The following is a 15,862-nucleotide window of genomic DNA, read 5'->3' on the forward strand; positions in this document are numbered from 1 at the left end:
ATGGGCCCATGTAATATGCGTTTCTAGCAAGAGCAATAGATCCTATGGTGTATGGTAGTTAGGCATCTTTATCTGAAGGTTTTTCTGTGATCCTGTAAATCCGTTGCCATAATGACTCCATCAATTATATTAGCAAAAGGTAAAATACTTGTTTTCATAACAGTGTATCAAGACAGACTGTGAAACCACCTGAACTTACTCAGGATGCCTCAGCTACCACTCACTTCTAGTCATTCACTATTAGTGCTATCCAAACAGAAAAATAAAGAATGCTTTAATAAGTAGTCATGCAAAAGAAGTGACCATCAAAATTCACAGAAAAAAGAAGATGGGCATTAAAAAGACAGGCAAACTCTGTCCAGATATTGACAGGGGTTCTTGCCCATGTAGGCATATATTGACGAAATGATAGAGTTTGTTTTTTGTGCTCAAGAATCAGAGACTTCAAAAATATAATTGCAGTTCACTGAATAATTTCAGACCTCTTTACAGTCAGATAGCTGTAATTCCACTGTTTGTCACACAATGCTGCAGGCCCTAAGGAATCTTTAACTATTTTTAAAATATATTTCTTACCACACTCTTTTAAGTTTAAAGCAGATAAAGTGCCATGATAGAAAATTCTGCTTTTGCATTGTGAAAATAACTGCCTGCACTGAACTGCCTTAGCAGGCCAAATAAGAGGCCTAACTCCCTTCCTTGCTCATCTCAGAAAATCCAGACCTGGAAAATTCCTGAAGAGAGGCAGCAAGCATGAGATTTTTTTTTCTGAGAGCAGAAACTTGAGTCAGATCTTTAACAACTGTTCAACCACAGCAGCTCAAGATCATCTGAGCAGCAGTTCTAGTTTCATTCTCCTTCCAAAGTACTGCCTTACTTGGTCCAGCATCACAGGAAAAGAAACCATTAACTCACCAGCAGCAGTTTGAAATTTACACAGGCCAGGGCAACCACTGCTGTCCTTTGGGAAGTTACTTAATGGTCAAAACATCTATTGTATGTTCTTCTCTATGCACCAGGTGCTGATGTTACAAGTGTTTGGTTGCTGGAAGAGAGACAAGAGAAGACAAGCTCTCTGTCCCTCAGCAGGAACAGGTCCTACAGTCAATAAAGGTATGTAGAGGCTTTAGATCAATCAAATCCTCTTTAGAACAATGCTTCAAGGCTGAGAGATCATTTATCAAAGGGAATAAAATCTATTCCTACCTTGCTCTGGCAATGAAGTTCCGAAAACATTCAGGATTCACTCCTTCCTCCTCCTCTTCCTGTTTCTTTTTTGGTTGTTTTTGGACCATCTGCTCTGTTTCCTGTTAATAAGCAGTATCAGTAAGTGTCTCTATGTTCCATGGCAGAGCTACAGCTCCCAGAATACAAAAAGCAATTCCACAGGACCTAAGAAGAAAAGAACATTGCTATGTGCAACAACATGAATAAATACAGAGAGCCCCAGAGACAACTTCCTAAGCATACACTGAGTCTATTCCCCTACCTGACACGAACCTACCTGATTTGCTGAGAAAAGGTCAAGTTTTCAAAAATATGTTCTGTTCCTTCAACTATACCCTTTGCAAAAATATAAGGAAGTATGGAAAGAAAAAAAAAAAATAAAATCATTCTTTACAGATATTAGGTCTCCTCTCCACTTTGTTATTTCTGCCACAGAATTCCTCCAAACAGCTTTTATTTCTGCATGTGTCCCAGAAGTAGACTGACAGAAGAAAGGAGGGAAAACATGTAAAATCAATCTTAAAGAAACTGAAGGATGTCTGTAGAAAATCAACAGATTTTCTACTATAAACTAGTAGTTCTCTTGAGTTAATTTCTTTTGTCAAGCAGCAAATTGCTGAGGGCTTATACACATACCAAAACCCCACTACTTTAGCAAAGACTAAGAAAGTAAAACAGTACAGCCTATGGCAAACGTGTTTATACACTGAAATATACTGGAATAAATGGTAAGCCTTTGTGGGTGAAAATGGGAGCAAGTTTTCAGATACAGACAGTCTATTTTACACAGTAGAATTGGTTGGCACCCGAGGTTGGATTGATACAAACATTTTTGTTCATTAAAAAAACGTTCAAACCTGTCCGAAATACCAGTACCAGCTTAAAAGCTTTGTCTGACCAGACTTGACCTCCATTTCATTTCTTCCTGCTGCTAACCTGAGCATTCCCAGGAAAAAAGGGTCAGATACATCTTTTGAAACATAATTTAAGACAGGGAAGAAAAAGCTGGTTTGGGACATCTTTACCCTTTACTACTTAAGTAAATGTCTGGATAATATTTGATCTGTTTTATTTAATTTGCTAAAGCTGTATTATTTTTTTCTGTGTCATTATAGATGGTATATAATGGCAAGTAGGAGTCCCTATTAAATCTGAAGTTACAAGTCAATGAAAGAAGTCTGTATGCTGGAATCAGAAATCAAAAAACCTCACAGCCCAACAGTCTCTCAAGGGCTTAAACACATACACCCTAAAACCTCAAGTGATATGTTCTTACTTGTTTTAACTGAGAAAATACATTTATGCACTGATTTATTACCAGTTACACAGCTTTATTTTGTGAATTTACTCAAGAGTTAGTAGAAAATCCTAATGTTTGAATACTATTTAAGTGGAAATTATATCCAAAGCAGCTGCATTCTTCACTCACCACAGAGCCACCCAAGTGTTTTGTGGTTCCTCCTAAAAGAGTACTTCAGTGAGCATTAGGCATACAAGGCACTCCCTGGAACAGACTTGGTTCAATACCAACCTTGATTGGACAGATCAAGTTACCAGATGTCAGTTCTGACAAGGTAATGTAAGTGAACATCCTCTCCTAACAAGTAGAAGCTTGGAGGCCTCTGCACAGCAGTCTCTGAAAGCTGAATTTCAATTACCCTTTTTCTAACACTGAAGAAATGCTAGGGGGAAAGGAAAGGGGAAGCTGTCCTTGCAGAAGAAAGATTAGGTTGAAACCACCTATGCTAAGAACAAGACCTCCTACATATAAAGATGGGAAAATTATTTAAATTAGGACCTACATCTCCTCAACACTGAGCATGCAGAGTACCTTCCTGTAACACATTGCAGTCCCTCAGTATATCAAGTAAATAGTAAAATACATATTTCATGCTGTTCTGTATAAAACAAAATATTTTTAAAGAAGCCCCATAACAATAAGTAGTAGGAAGAAGCATTACAAAGCACTAGAATCAAAGAAAAAGCCCACTGCCAGTTAAATTCCACTTCATTTCAGCACTTCTTTTTATGTACATAATTACTGGCCTGCACATATTATGTAATATTATTGTTGTCTGTCTGATAATTTCAACAAAGTACCATTATTGGATGCACAGCTGCAAACAGATCATGTAAATTACAGAAGGGTGCCTTTGAAACAGCCTGCACGAGACACTTTGTAAGAAGCAAAGAGAAATCAAGAAAATAATTTAAAAAAGAGTAAGTCACCTTGTTATAGGAGAAGATGAAATCTCCCAGCTGGTTAGCCAGCATACGACGACGAGCAGCCAGTCCTACATGACGGCTGGGGAGCAACAGACTCAAGGACTGCCGAAGGTTGCTGGCAGCTCGCCTCAGAAAGCGGATGATGAGCTCCTGCAAGCCAGAGAGATGGAGTTAACAACGAGCTATCTGCAAGATGTGGGGAGAAGAGAACAGAGATACAACGAGCTGAAACTGGCCGGCAAAAACATTCTGCAATATGCACTTTTATTACAGCCCTATAAATCCAATGTGGGGAAAAAAACAATGGTGTATCTTACTTGAGGTGGGTCAGAATTTGGAACACTTAAAAAGTGTTTGTCTCAAGAGCATGGCAAATAAAGGGAAAAAATAACCAATCAGCAAAATGCAGTGAAACATAATAACCTGTAAAGCCCAGTATCTTAGGAGATTGTTTCCAAAAACCCACCTGCAATGTGTTAAAGAAGGTCTGTGAAAAAGTGCACTGACACAAAACTCTCTCAGTAGTACCAAAGGAAAGGGGATCTTGGTCAGATATGGATAGCCCCATTTCATCATTTTTCTCATATATATATATATGTGTATATATATATATATATATATATATATATATATATATATATATATATATATACATATACACACACACACTATTGACACATCCTCTCCACAGTAATAGATGCCTACATCTACAGCCATGTAATTCCAATCCCTCACCATGTCTGTTTGACCTCTGGTGAGGGAAACATATGGCAATGCAGACCTCCAAACTCTCAAGGTAGATTTCAACTTGGCTTCTCAGTCTGGCCAACACAATGGCTTCTTACCATTTACCAGACCCTAAGGCAAGATGCATCCTGTGGGTGTTTTGAACCCTTTCTGTCTTGCCTCTGGATCTGCTTTTCCTTAGGAGCTCAACTAATGCACAAATGAGCAGCCTCACAGCCAAACTATTGGATTTCACAGCTCGCCTCTCACTGCCATTACTCCAGGCTGGTTTGATCTGTTATTTTAAACATTATTCTTCACAGTACAGCAGACAAAGTGACTCTCAAAAAGCCCATTTTAATTTCCACTTGGAAAGAGCAGAGGTAACATTTTCCACTGAGTTGAATGATTATTCTTGACACACAATTTTATCTCTGAACTACATTGGCTGTTTCCCTGCAACATGCACTCAGTGAGAATATATGCAGAAAGCTCAAGAGCCTGCTGTACAGACCTGTTTTAAGAAGGTTTCTGAAAGGATCTGGGCTTGCTGTGTTTTTAAAATGTACACATATCAAACACAGAACTTTAAAATACTGCCTAGAAAAATCCATCACTTTTACTTTCTCTTCTCAGTGGCTTTTACTTTAATTTCCTCTATGTAGAATGCAAGTAAGATTCATAAACACACATCTCTGTATACATTACAACAGTACATAAGAGAGAAAAAGCTTAACTGGGTACTTGTTCTGTTTGAGTAGATGAAGGCTTTGCTTAATGCAGCAGAAACCAGATCCTGACAAGTAACCTTACAGAATCTTCTAGAGAAGAATTCAAGAGCAGGTAAGTTCAGAAATCAATGAAGGAGAACCAACAAGAGATCTGAGCAGCTTGAATGCCAGAGTCCCATCATTAAGAGCTGTCTATCATTGCTCTCAGGTCAGTAAGCAGTCCTACCTCATCTGTATATTAAAAATACAGCACTTGCAGCAAGACAAAGACAAACAACCATCATCTCAGTTGGACTTCTGTACTTCCAAGGATGGGAACTGACCTCCAAACTCTCAAGGTAGATTTCAACTTGGCTTCTCAGTCTGGCCAACACAAAGCTTCTTACCATTTGCTCATCCTCCTTGGCAGCCCAAGCAGGATTCTGGATCTGTTCACCAGCCTCCTTCATCAGTCGGAGCCGAACATGCTGTAGATAGGCAGAGAAAGCTGTACGAGCTTGTACTTTGCTGTGGAGAAAAAGAATCAATCAGCTACCTTCAGAATAGGAACAGAAGAGTTACAGCAGTCAGCCACAGCCTATGGACCAAAGTACAGTCAGCAAGGACCTCTTAAGTGCACTAATGCTGAAGGTCAAAGAAAGGAAGACCCCATTACCCCATCAGCATTTTCAAGCAGACCTTCAGTTCACCAAGATGGGGTACAAAAGATAGCAGACACTCTCTAAGATAAATTCTAAAAATGGAATGTTCTTCCTGCCTTTTACAGCCTTGGTTACTCTCCTCTAAAAGCCAGTAACATGGACATCAGCAAAACTCTGTATTTTTAAAACAAATTCAAGGCTCTACTGGGCCTCTGTTTTCACAAACATTTTGAACACCACAACAACAGACCATAAAATAAACAAAGGCCTTGGTACTGGTGCCAGAGTTATAACAAAGGCCCTGTAATTCCCATTGGAAATGAAAGAATTAAATCTGTGAAAGTGAGCTCTTCCCCTGCTGGCTCAGGGATATAAGCCAAATTTCATTGAGCAAGGCTCCACTGAGGAATGAAGGAACATCAGCAAAATCTGCTGTGCAGCTGGCTGAACATGTTGGGAAGCTGTAAGCATGAACTGAGGAGAGGACTGGGAGGGACACATAGCTTCTCATTCCTTCACAATAGTAGCCACTTTAGTATATGCATCTGTTGTGAGAGAAATTGCTGAAAGTTCTGCCTAATTCTGTTCATTGTCCTCTTGGTCCAAACCCTATCCTCAAACATTCTGCTCTCCCAGCCTCTGCTCTTCCTCAGTTTTCCCCACAGTTGCTAGAAGCCTTTCATAAGGATATAGCAGCAGATTGGCTTTAGCGTCAGCAACAGATTTCCCTTTCTATCACAGGAAGTGTCCTAATACCTTCTGTAGAATTTTAAGTTTCATCTTAAACAAACTACAACGTTGAACCCTTTACTTTCCTGAAATATTATTCCAGAACTTACTGTTCTAATAAATAGGAACCACCTCTTACTACCCAGCCCAGCTTCACTTACAAGCAGTTTATAACTGCTTTTTCTTTCTCCAACATTGTCCTGTATCTTAAATATAATCCCTGATGGGTCTCCCACCTTGAATATCTTTATTAACAGTTACATCCTTTCATAGTTTTCATTTTATTAATGCGAACTATCCCCATATGCCAGTGTCTTCTAACAAAGCACCCACAATGGTGACGATGAGACCAGCAGCTCACCTCCACCTGTGTTCCACTCACAGTTTGCCTTCTATGAATATGGGTGATAAAATACTCCACATGAAGTCTCCAAAGTATGTCAAGTGATAAACCCTGGAACACATTTGGTGTTTTCATGCATGCATGACCTAGAGCTTCACAAATTTCCTCTGATCAGCCAGCATGCAAGATATTTTTCCTTATAATTAATTTCCAGTTGATGGACACCCAGCTGACAGAACTTCTGCTGTAAATTATTAGTTCTTATGAGAATCCTGTTGCATTTTTTTCTACTGAATTCCATGCCAGTTATATTATTTTTATCCCCAAGGTCATCCAGTTTTTCTTGTATTTACTGCACTACTTTTTTCTTGTGGTAATAACTCTCAAATATTTTCCATCAGCAAATTTCATTAGCACATTTGTACATTTTGTGTCATTCTTCAATTGACTATTAATATCAGCCTCAGACTGATTCCTGAGGAACCTTACCATATTTTTTTCTACTTGTTCCTTGCTTCTTATGAATACTCTCAAGTATTAATATGGTCCTTATGACTCCAGGTACATGAGTCCTTAAAATGCTATTAAAAACTCTGTGCAGCAATTAAGTCTTTCTGGTATATAGGTCTGTAAATTTCAGGAACACTATATTACAGTGTTAAACAGAAATCATACCATAGCAGTACTTATAGAGATCAATGCATTAATTTAGGTAAGAATTGAAGTTAAAATAAAATACATTGGAAGTATCCTTGTATCGGCTCAATCATCAATTTTTGATGCTTCTGCAAGGTCACACAGGGCCAAAGAGGGGCTAAGCCAAAGACAAGTGCACAAGAGTCTCAGGCTAACATCCTCTGTTAATAGCTGTACTGCAGCAACTAAAACATCATGAAAATACCTGGTTACAATTTCTGTCTTCCAGGAACTTCATTGAACTCCCAAATGCACAGCAGACCTTGTAACATCTCTGAGCTCTGTATGCTACTAGTCACTATATCTGCCTTTTCTTCCTACATGTGTGGAACATTGGGAGAACTCTCTGAATCCTAGCTGAGAACTGATACTCTCTACATCAGGCTACCATGTATGAGAAAAGGCTCTCACCTCAGCTCTCTAGAACTCTCACATTTGGTTTAGGTACAACTCAAATACCTCATGACTAGTTCAAGATTTGTGCTTGGTAAGAAGCCCCCATTATCAACATTTTATCAGCACAATAATACAGGTTAACAATATTATCAGCACAATAATATAGGTCTTGGCCTGCGCCTGACACTTCTATGACTAAAAACTAAAGAAGGTTTTTGTTTAACACTACCTCTCCTCTGGTGTGGAGGTTATTTAGGGCCTTAAATGCAGGAAAAAGTAACTTCCTTTTCATTTTACTTCTTTGGGAATGGCACAGTTGGGGGAACAAGCTTCCTTTGACTATGATTTCTTCACCAGTAACACCCAATGCGTGGAACGCAGATCTTTCTTCATCAGGCTGACTAAAGGAGAGAGAATTCCTATCACTTACAAAAACTGAGTAGAATGGGCCTGGTTTCTTTTGGATGAAGATCTTATTACTTCAGTCCCTCTCCCTGTTGAGCCCACAAGCAAAGCTTACATCAATGACAGATCAGATGGGGCCAAGCCCAGCACAATCTTGGAATATGAGGTCACCACAAGCCTTATACCCTTCTGTGGGGAATCCCAACAGTGCTGGGTGCTGAGCAAGATTCTGCCAGGAACATCAGACAGAGCTTATGTTCTTGGCAGGAGTCAGTTCTATATATACGTAGATACAGACACAGCATTGCTATGTTTATCCTCAAAAGAGGTTTCAGAATCCTCCCTGTCACAGCAGCAAATGTCCTTGCCACAATTAGACACCAGAACAATCCCAAAAGCTTTTGAATAATTCATAGTTTCTCCCAGAAACTAAACTAAGGAAGCAACAACAAGAAACATTTTCTCTACCTTTGGACATTTTTCACAGGAAATATAATGCTACTTCTTATCTAGAAGATGTAAAGCCTTCCTCTACAGATATATATGCTCATGCCTTCTTTTTGCACTTTTTGTCCATCTGCAATTAGAGCTTTGCTACCCACATTCAAGGGGAAGATCATATTTCAAAACATCTTGTTAAGACGTTGCTTGGTGGTTTTGCTCTAGAATCTCCTCCAGCGCATCTTTTTCTTTTTCCAAAAAATAGAGTTGTGCATCAGAACATACTCTACTTCACACCATCATACTCAACAACATGCAATGAGATATATATTCCAGTAATTTGTCACTCTCAAATTACCTCCTAATCTTCCTCTCAGAAGGCAATGACCTTGAGCAAAGATTACTGTAAGAGGTAAAAATTCTATCATCAAAAATAAAAGTACAAAAATTATAAAACTAATTTTATGGAGAGACAGCACTGAGATATTTCTATCCAACCATTCTTGATTAATTTAGCATATGTTTATAACCACTTCTTGGCAAATACAAAGAATGAGAAGAAAAAATTTAGAATTCAGTAGCAGGCATCCTGCATTAAGGCAAAGAGACACTTTAGAAGCCTGAGCTGGCAAACAAAAGCTTACATCATCAGATTAAAGAACAGCAATGGAAACCATAGGGTCATACTTTACACTGACCCAACAGGTCAGGCATTCAGGTAAACTGTCAGGCTTTGCAAATGGTCTCCCTTCTCTGCCAACAGGATGTTAAGCCAGCCCACAGTTAGACAAAAGTCCAGGCCCCTTTTCTAGGGTCTTCCTCTCTTCACACTCATAACGTGCATCCTACCATATTTTATCTCATATTAGCTTCAAGTCTAAACTAGAGGCAATACGCAGAAAACTCTCACCTCAAGTTTCCTTGCTTTTGAAGAATCTGAAGCAAGTTAAACTGACGTTCTGAATCTCGTTTTTGTAGAAACACCCCTTCTCCATCTCCAGTTTTCTTCTCATGTTTTTTTGGTAACTTCTCTTTAGAAGTAGTTTTCACTGAGTCAGAGACCTTTGGCTTGTTTTTCACTTGGGCATCCGAAAGAGAGCAAACACTTCTATCTACATCTTCTTCTTCATCTGCATCCATGTCCTCTTCCTCTTCACTTTCCGTGTTTGACTTGAGGGACAGCTTTGTTGGTTCTGATGTGCCTGTAGCAGAGGAGAAATCACTTATTCTCGTTAAGAAAAAAGAAAGTGGAGAGGATTGTTCTACTAATTATACGCTTTGGTTTAACCCTAAACTCTTTTCTGCTAGAAGGATGGAACACAACCATTTCAGAGCAGCATCTTAAGTATGACTGTTCTATATTATTCTTTCTGTCTTTCTTCTTGTGCATTGAACACTTGAGAAGCCCATTTCCCCAACATCATAGAACACAGACCAAGATTCTTGTTTTAACCTTACAAATGAAAAAAGAACACCCACACAAAATCAAAGAGGCAAAGACATTTTCCTATATTTTATCCTGATTCTTACATATATAGTGACATATATACACTCATACTTGATATATATATATACAAACACATTTTTGTATGTTGTGTGTCAAATAAAACAAAGCTACAAAACCTAAACTTTCACATGTGCCAAGAAAGACTATGTGTCTTAACAAAGAAGCGAAAATCATCTTATAACAGCCAATCTCTCCTATTGCAGTCAGTATCACACAGCTATTAGAAAGAGCTTAGATAAAGACAGGCACAGTCAGTTATGGGGGATCATTCACCTCTGTACCCTTTTAAGTTTTCCAACATCGGCTTGGATACAGATTTCTCTTCCCAACAGCTTAAGAGTCACAGCTGTCTAAGAGAGCCAATCTGAAAGGTCCCACCTTTCTCTGAAAAGCTGAAGAATTACAAAGGCACACATACTGTTGAATTCTTTACCAGAAGTGCAACAACAAGCTCATCTCCAAGCAAGCACTGATTACCTTTAATTATATAGATGGGGGTGGGGAAAGGTGGGAATGAATTCAAGGCAGCAAACAAACAAGAAGCTCAGAACTAGAATGAAGTGAAAACTATTAACATTTGAAACCGAACAACTCCGTTCACACACATTTCAAATGAAAAAGTCCTTTGCTTGCTTGTTTTTGACCAGTTGCTCATCTAAAACTCTAGCCATGCTTACCTGATGCACTTGTCTCTGCTTCTCTAGACTTGCCATATTGCCAACGCTTCCGTAACTCCAGCGAAACAAGCTTTCTCTCATAAAAGAGAGCATGAGAGTCCACAGCTTCCAGCCTCATATCCGGCCTTCCATTGAGACCTGCTCTGGGAAGCACAGTACAGAGATATCCCTCAGTCTGCCTTTGTCTTTCTCCCCCTGACATTACAAGAGACCTAGTAGATCAAACTTCTTCAAGAAACATTCTTCCTGATATTTACCATCAGTCTAACTCTGCTTTTCTCAAGCCTGTAAATGTTTGAAGAGAGTCTTGTATGTACTTCATAGATTATCACCTCTCAAAGCCCCAAGACACACTCACCTAGTGTCATGCTTTCATGACTGAGCAGCATTTGCCCATCATGCAACAGCTCAGGACACAATTAATAGAGGAAATTGCAAGAATACAAAACAACAAAAAGGAATGGAAAGAGAGCACATTGACACAAATCCAGTTGTCTGAACCATTTATGTAGACAGCTTGTTCTTCACTGATCAGATATAAGAATTTTAACATAATAAAAGTGGAAAATGCCAAACTTCTTACAAGTTCTACCTAAGTCAAGGGACGAGGAGCCCTGCCAGATTCCTTAAGGGAAACATACAAAAGTAACTTTCTGCCAGCGCACAAAGATGCAGAAAAGTGCTCCCTATGATATTAGTGGAAACGAGCACAGAAAATGTTTATTGTTTCATTTATCTTTTTAGATCTAACAAAGTGAATATATGAGTATATGAAGTCCAAAATCCTTGTGCATTACAAGATCTTTTGGGAGAGCTCAATGATGAGGCTTATCAAGATGGCAGGAATACCAAAGTGAGAAGCCTATGAGGAGAAATTTTAAGGTCCAATGAAAACATGAGCTCTCCACATGTGGATATATTCTTTTCTCACTGTATTTATGTTTCTGAAATTATTTTCATGGATTTCAGGTAGAAAAGATGTTGACTCACAACTTGGAAGATGAAAGGAAGGAAATCTAAGGAAATCTAAATTTAGAATAAATCCTACAAAGCACAAATTATGTAATTAAGAAGCTATTTACCGGGATCTCCCAGTGACGACCTCTCTTTTCATCTTGCCCCTACAAAGAGAAAAAGGTCAAAAATTACTCTGCATACTGGATCAGCCTTGATTAAAAAGCCTCCCTAGTCTTTCACATGCACAATGGAAAGATCATATTTACAGAATTACTTTGAAGTTCTATCTTAAAGGAGAAAAAAAAGAGCTCCAAAAAAGACCTCTGAGCAGCTGTACTACAATCGATGGCATTTGTCTGGCTTAAGCTGAAGAAGGCATCATTTAGAACTACTCTTTAGACATATCCCTGGACATACACAGAGAAAAAAAATTGTATAGCACTGATGTGGAAAGAGCTTCTGTAAATATTTTCCTTTTTCAGCCACCTTGTCTTTACTTGGTAGTTGCTTCATAGTGGATCTCAAATTTGCACAAGAATTGTAGAGAAGGAAGGACATTAAACACACAGTGAAAGACACTGCATACAACTCTCAATGGAAGCTCAGCTAGTGGCATGACTGTCATTCCCACCCAACCACAACCCAGAAAAAGAATCATCAAATCATGATTGCAGAGGTCAAGAGATAGGGATACTAAAATGCTAAAGGAAGTCAATTTCAGGGCCTACTTTACATGAAGACAAGCTTTAATGTGATTTGAAGTTTGAAACTAAAGGTAAGCCAGGACGACCTAAAATCCCTTCATAGAGAAACCTAAGTGCTTGAAGTTTTTTCATGTCTATAGTAATATTAGTACTCCAACAATTCCCATGCCTTTTGAGTATTGACCTTTTTGTCCTTGGTTTCAGAAGAGCAACACAAATATATGAGCAACAGTCATTGGCACATTAGAGAAGATTCACAACTATCACCACCCCTATAAATCCCAAACTTGTGTGTAAAACATTGGATAAGTGAGGAAACAATCCTTTTTGTACTATTTGTGCCCTTTACCTCTCTCCCAAACAGAGAAGCTTTCTACCTGTCCTTAAACAGACGTGTAGCCAGCATGTAGTTCATTGATGTCTTGTGCTCAAGAAAAGATCTAGGAAAAACAAACAAACAAAAAACAGTATTATCATGATAGAGCTCAACACAATGAAAGGCAGCATAATACAGAAATAAACCACCTCTAAAAAAACATCCCAGAAGTGGCTTCAGACAGCATGCTGCACCACAACAAAAAAAGACAAAAGGAGGAGAGCTATCATTTCTCAGCTGAAGTTCCTAGTAATGCAAGATACAGAGAAGACATCACAGACTGGAAAAATAAAATTAGGAAAGTGTAATATAGTATAACTTTCAGAATGAGTGAGTCCTTATAACTTTCAGAATGAATGAGTCCTATATGGTGGCTATGGCCTAATGGCAAAAGTACACAGTATGCATCTTGAGGATATAAAAGTAGATAGCAAAAATCTGAAAGGGAGACACTCTCATTCTAACAGAAAAGCAATACCAGAAATAATGTCCAACAGCTTTCCATGGGGTGCAGTTAAGCAAAGCAGAAGCTGATAAAAACAAGGGATCAGAAAAAAAGAATATTCAACACTAAAATAAACTCTGCCAAAACTTTCAATACATCTTTTTGAATGTCAAGATGGCTGATCTACACATATCTAACAGGATATCCCTCAACACAGAGCATCAGTGCCATCCTATCAGATTTTTCTTCTTACCCATAAAGGTCCCATGTCAATGGGGTAGGGAATATCCGGACAAAGCCGCCTCTCCGTTCATTTTCCTCTTTCACTCGTCGAAGAACTTTGATCTAATTAAAAAAAAAAAAAAAAAGGCCAGCAAAATAGATAACAATGAAAAATTATCCTTCCAAAAATGTCTGAATTTCAGAAAACAAAACTATTCAGTCCTGCAAATGGACTTGGTAGATAATGATGTCCTTAAGGAATTTTGCCTTACGTTTAAATTCTGAAGGAGTCTATCACTGCTTCAAGCACATCTCTGCTTGGCATGATAGAGAGCAAGGGCAATACCGGCAGCAAAACTTAAATTCTGTTTCAAGAATTATACTACTTCTGTCACATTTTTCATTTACATGCACTTGCTCTTTGTTGAGCAAATAACCCCAGATACTGCATGAAAGCCAAGGTAAATAAAAGCTATTTATTAGCCTCCTTACCTCCTCCATGCTGAGGCCTATCACAGAGCTATTGTGCTTTCCTGTTGCCTTTTCCCTGCTTAAGGCCATGGAGCTTTTAACTTCAGCATCATTGGCAGACAGAGGACGGGTACGCTGTAGAGACAGTGTGAATCCAGATTTTTTTCCTCTCTCAATTTTCGTATTTAAAAAATTACATTCAAATTCCAGGACCCCATTCCCAGCAGGATCTACACTCCAGAGCACTACAGCTAGATTTCACAATTCCACACCCCAGCTGTTGAAGAGTCCACACCCCAGATGTCACTAAGTGTGAGTATTCAGATTCTTAGATTTTAGCACAAGAGGCACAATTCAGGCATCACTGCCAGTATTTACATCCTGGCCCCTTCCAGAAAAACAGAAGACATACCACAAGCAGCAAAGTCATACAGGAAAATTTTCATCCAAGGGGCACTAGAGTCAGCATTTACAGGACTCAAATACACTTGGATTACACATCAATGGTACTAGAACCATGATTCTCTGTTCCAGCTCTAGCTCTGTGTTGCTACTCTAGAACAACAGAACTGTAATTCCCTGGTGAGATTAATGTTGCAGGGAAAAGTGCACCACCTGTTATTCTTTTGTTACCATACTGCTAAATGTCAACTTGCTACTTCTCTCACTGTGTCTGTGAACAGACACATCCTGCAGATGTACAGTTACATCATGCAAATTTGCATAAATATGCAATTTTTTTAAAATAAGAAAAGCAATAATTTGCAGACAGTGTCACTAAGCTTCTTTTTAACTGATGGGCAGTCCTGGCCAATTCTAACAAAAGGACAGGAATTCAAAATGTCTTTGAATCATCAGGATTATAAAATTTTAACATCCAAGCAAGACAGAAATCTTTGAACTTGTTCTCAAGTACATTTAAGATGGTCTTAGGCTCAGTTTAGATAAACTACCTCTGTAAAAACAGCACTCAAAGAGTCTTGAGAAGGTCTCAAGCATTTATACTAAATTTGAAGTTTCTTTTAGCTCTATACTGAGCAAAGAATGCACAGAGAGCCTTAATCTAGAAATAAGAGAAAAAGCATGACAGAAACCTTAAGGTGGATAAGTCCAGGGGCATATCTCATACTGCTCAGATACAAAAAAAAAAAAAAAAAATCCATGGTAAGATCAGGATGCATCTTTATTTGAAAAAGACTATTGGAATTGAATTCCATTCTCTCCGTTTCATTAGAAATGGAAAGTGGCTATTCAGAAACTGTAGGTGAAGCAACAGCAAAAGCAACAGGCATTGCACTGGAATAGATTACACTGCAGTGATTGGCACAGAAAAATCCAAAGATCAAACAGACATAGCAGGCACCAACTGAAACATTTTGTTAAAGCTAACTAAAACCTGATTAAAAAGAGAAGGGAAAACAAGTCAATCTGGATGAGAAAGCAGAAGACAAATATGTGCAGAAGAAATAAAAATGCCAGCAATAAAACAGGTTTGTTTGATGCTGTGGATAGCACCAAGTTGAAAGATTTCAGTCTTTCTTTCTAAGCTTTCTTCCATTTCAAATCCATGGCCCAAAAACTTTGTTTAACAACTTTCTCTAAAATCTGATAGGTAACCTTCTCTTAAAAACCATTTCTTGGCACTACCATAACAATCCATCATCATGTGAGAACTGCTGCTCAAAAAGAATATTACAGGAAATTCTTCATCCTATTAAATGATCTGCTTTACTAAGGAAACACTTCAATGAAATCATCTCCATTGTCTCAATATAACAGACATGATTTCACTGAATACGAACAGTAAACGTACATCTATGTATTGGCAGCTCTGACTCCTCCCTAAGAGCAAAACCACATTGCTGTCAAAATGCTACAGAAAACTATCTTTGCTGGACTTCCTGCACAAACAGTCTTTTCCATGTTTCACTACAGAATGCCC

At 38.5% G+C, this 15,862-nt stretch overlaps 1 protein-coding gene across 4 annotated transcripts in view; it reads right to left on the bottom strand.

The window, feature by feature from the left end:
- TTLL5 (tubulin tyrosine ligase like 5) overlaps positions 1–15,862 on the bottom strand; it is a 120,423-nt gene that overhangs the window by 69,491 nt on the left and 35,070 nt on the right. For all 4 annotated transcript variants that reach the window (XR_014590434.1, XR_014590435.1, XM_083864166.1 and 1 more), the window contains exons 17-25: positions 13,942–14,055; positions 13,481–13,572; positions 12,784–12,846; positions 11,828–11,866; positions 10,746–10,888; positions 9,472–9,763; positions 5,297–5,417; positions 3,457–3,603; positions 1,207–1,307 (exon numbers count right to left, since the gene is read on the bottom strand). Coding sequence is in view for 2 of the 4 variants with exons in the window: in XM_083864166.1 (XP_083720292.1) it covers positions 1,207–1,307; positions 3,457–3,603; positions 5,297–5,417; positions 9,472–9,763; positions 10,746–10,888; positions 11,828–11,866; positions 12,784–12,846; positions 13,481–13,572; positions 13,942–14,055 (1,112 nt within the window). In the remaining 2 variants the exon portion in view is untranslated. The remainder of the gene's footprint in view (positions 1–1,206; positions 1,308–3,456; positions 3,604–5,296; positions 5,418–9,471; positions 9,764–10,745; positions 10,889–11,827; positions 11,867–12,783; positions 12,847–13,480; positions 13,573–13,941; positions 14,056–15,862) is intronic.

Source organism: Zosterops lateralis (genome assembly GCF_965231275.1).
Source record: "Zosterops lateralis genome assembly, chromosome: 6".
NCBI lineage: Eukaryota > Metazoa > Chordata > Aves > Passeriformes > Zosteropidae > Zosterops > Zosterops lateralis.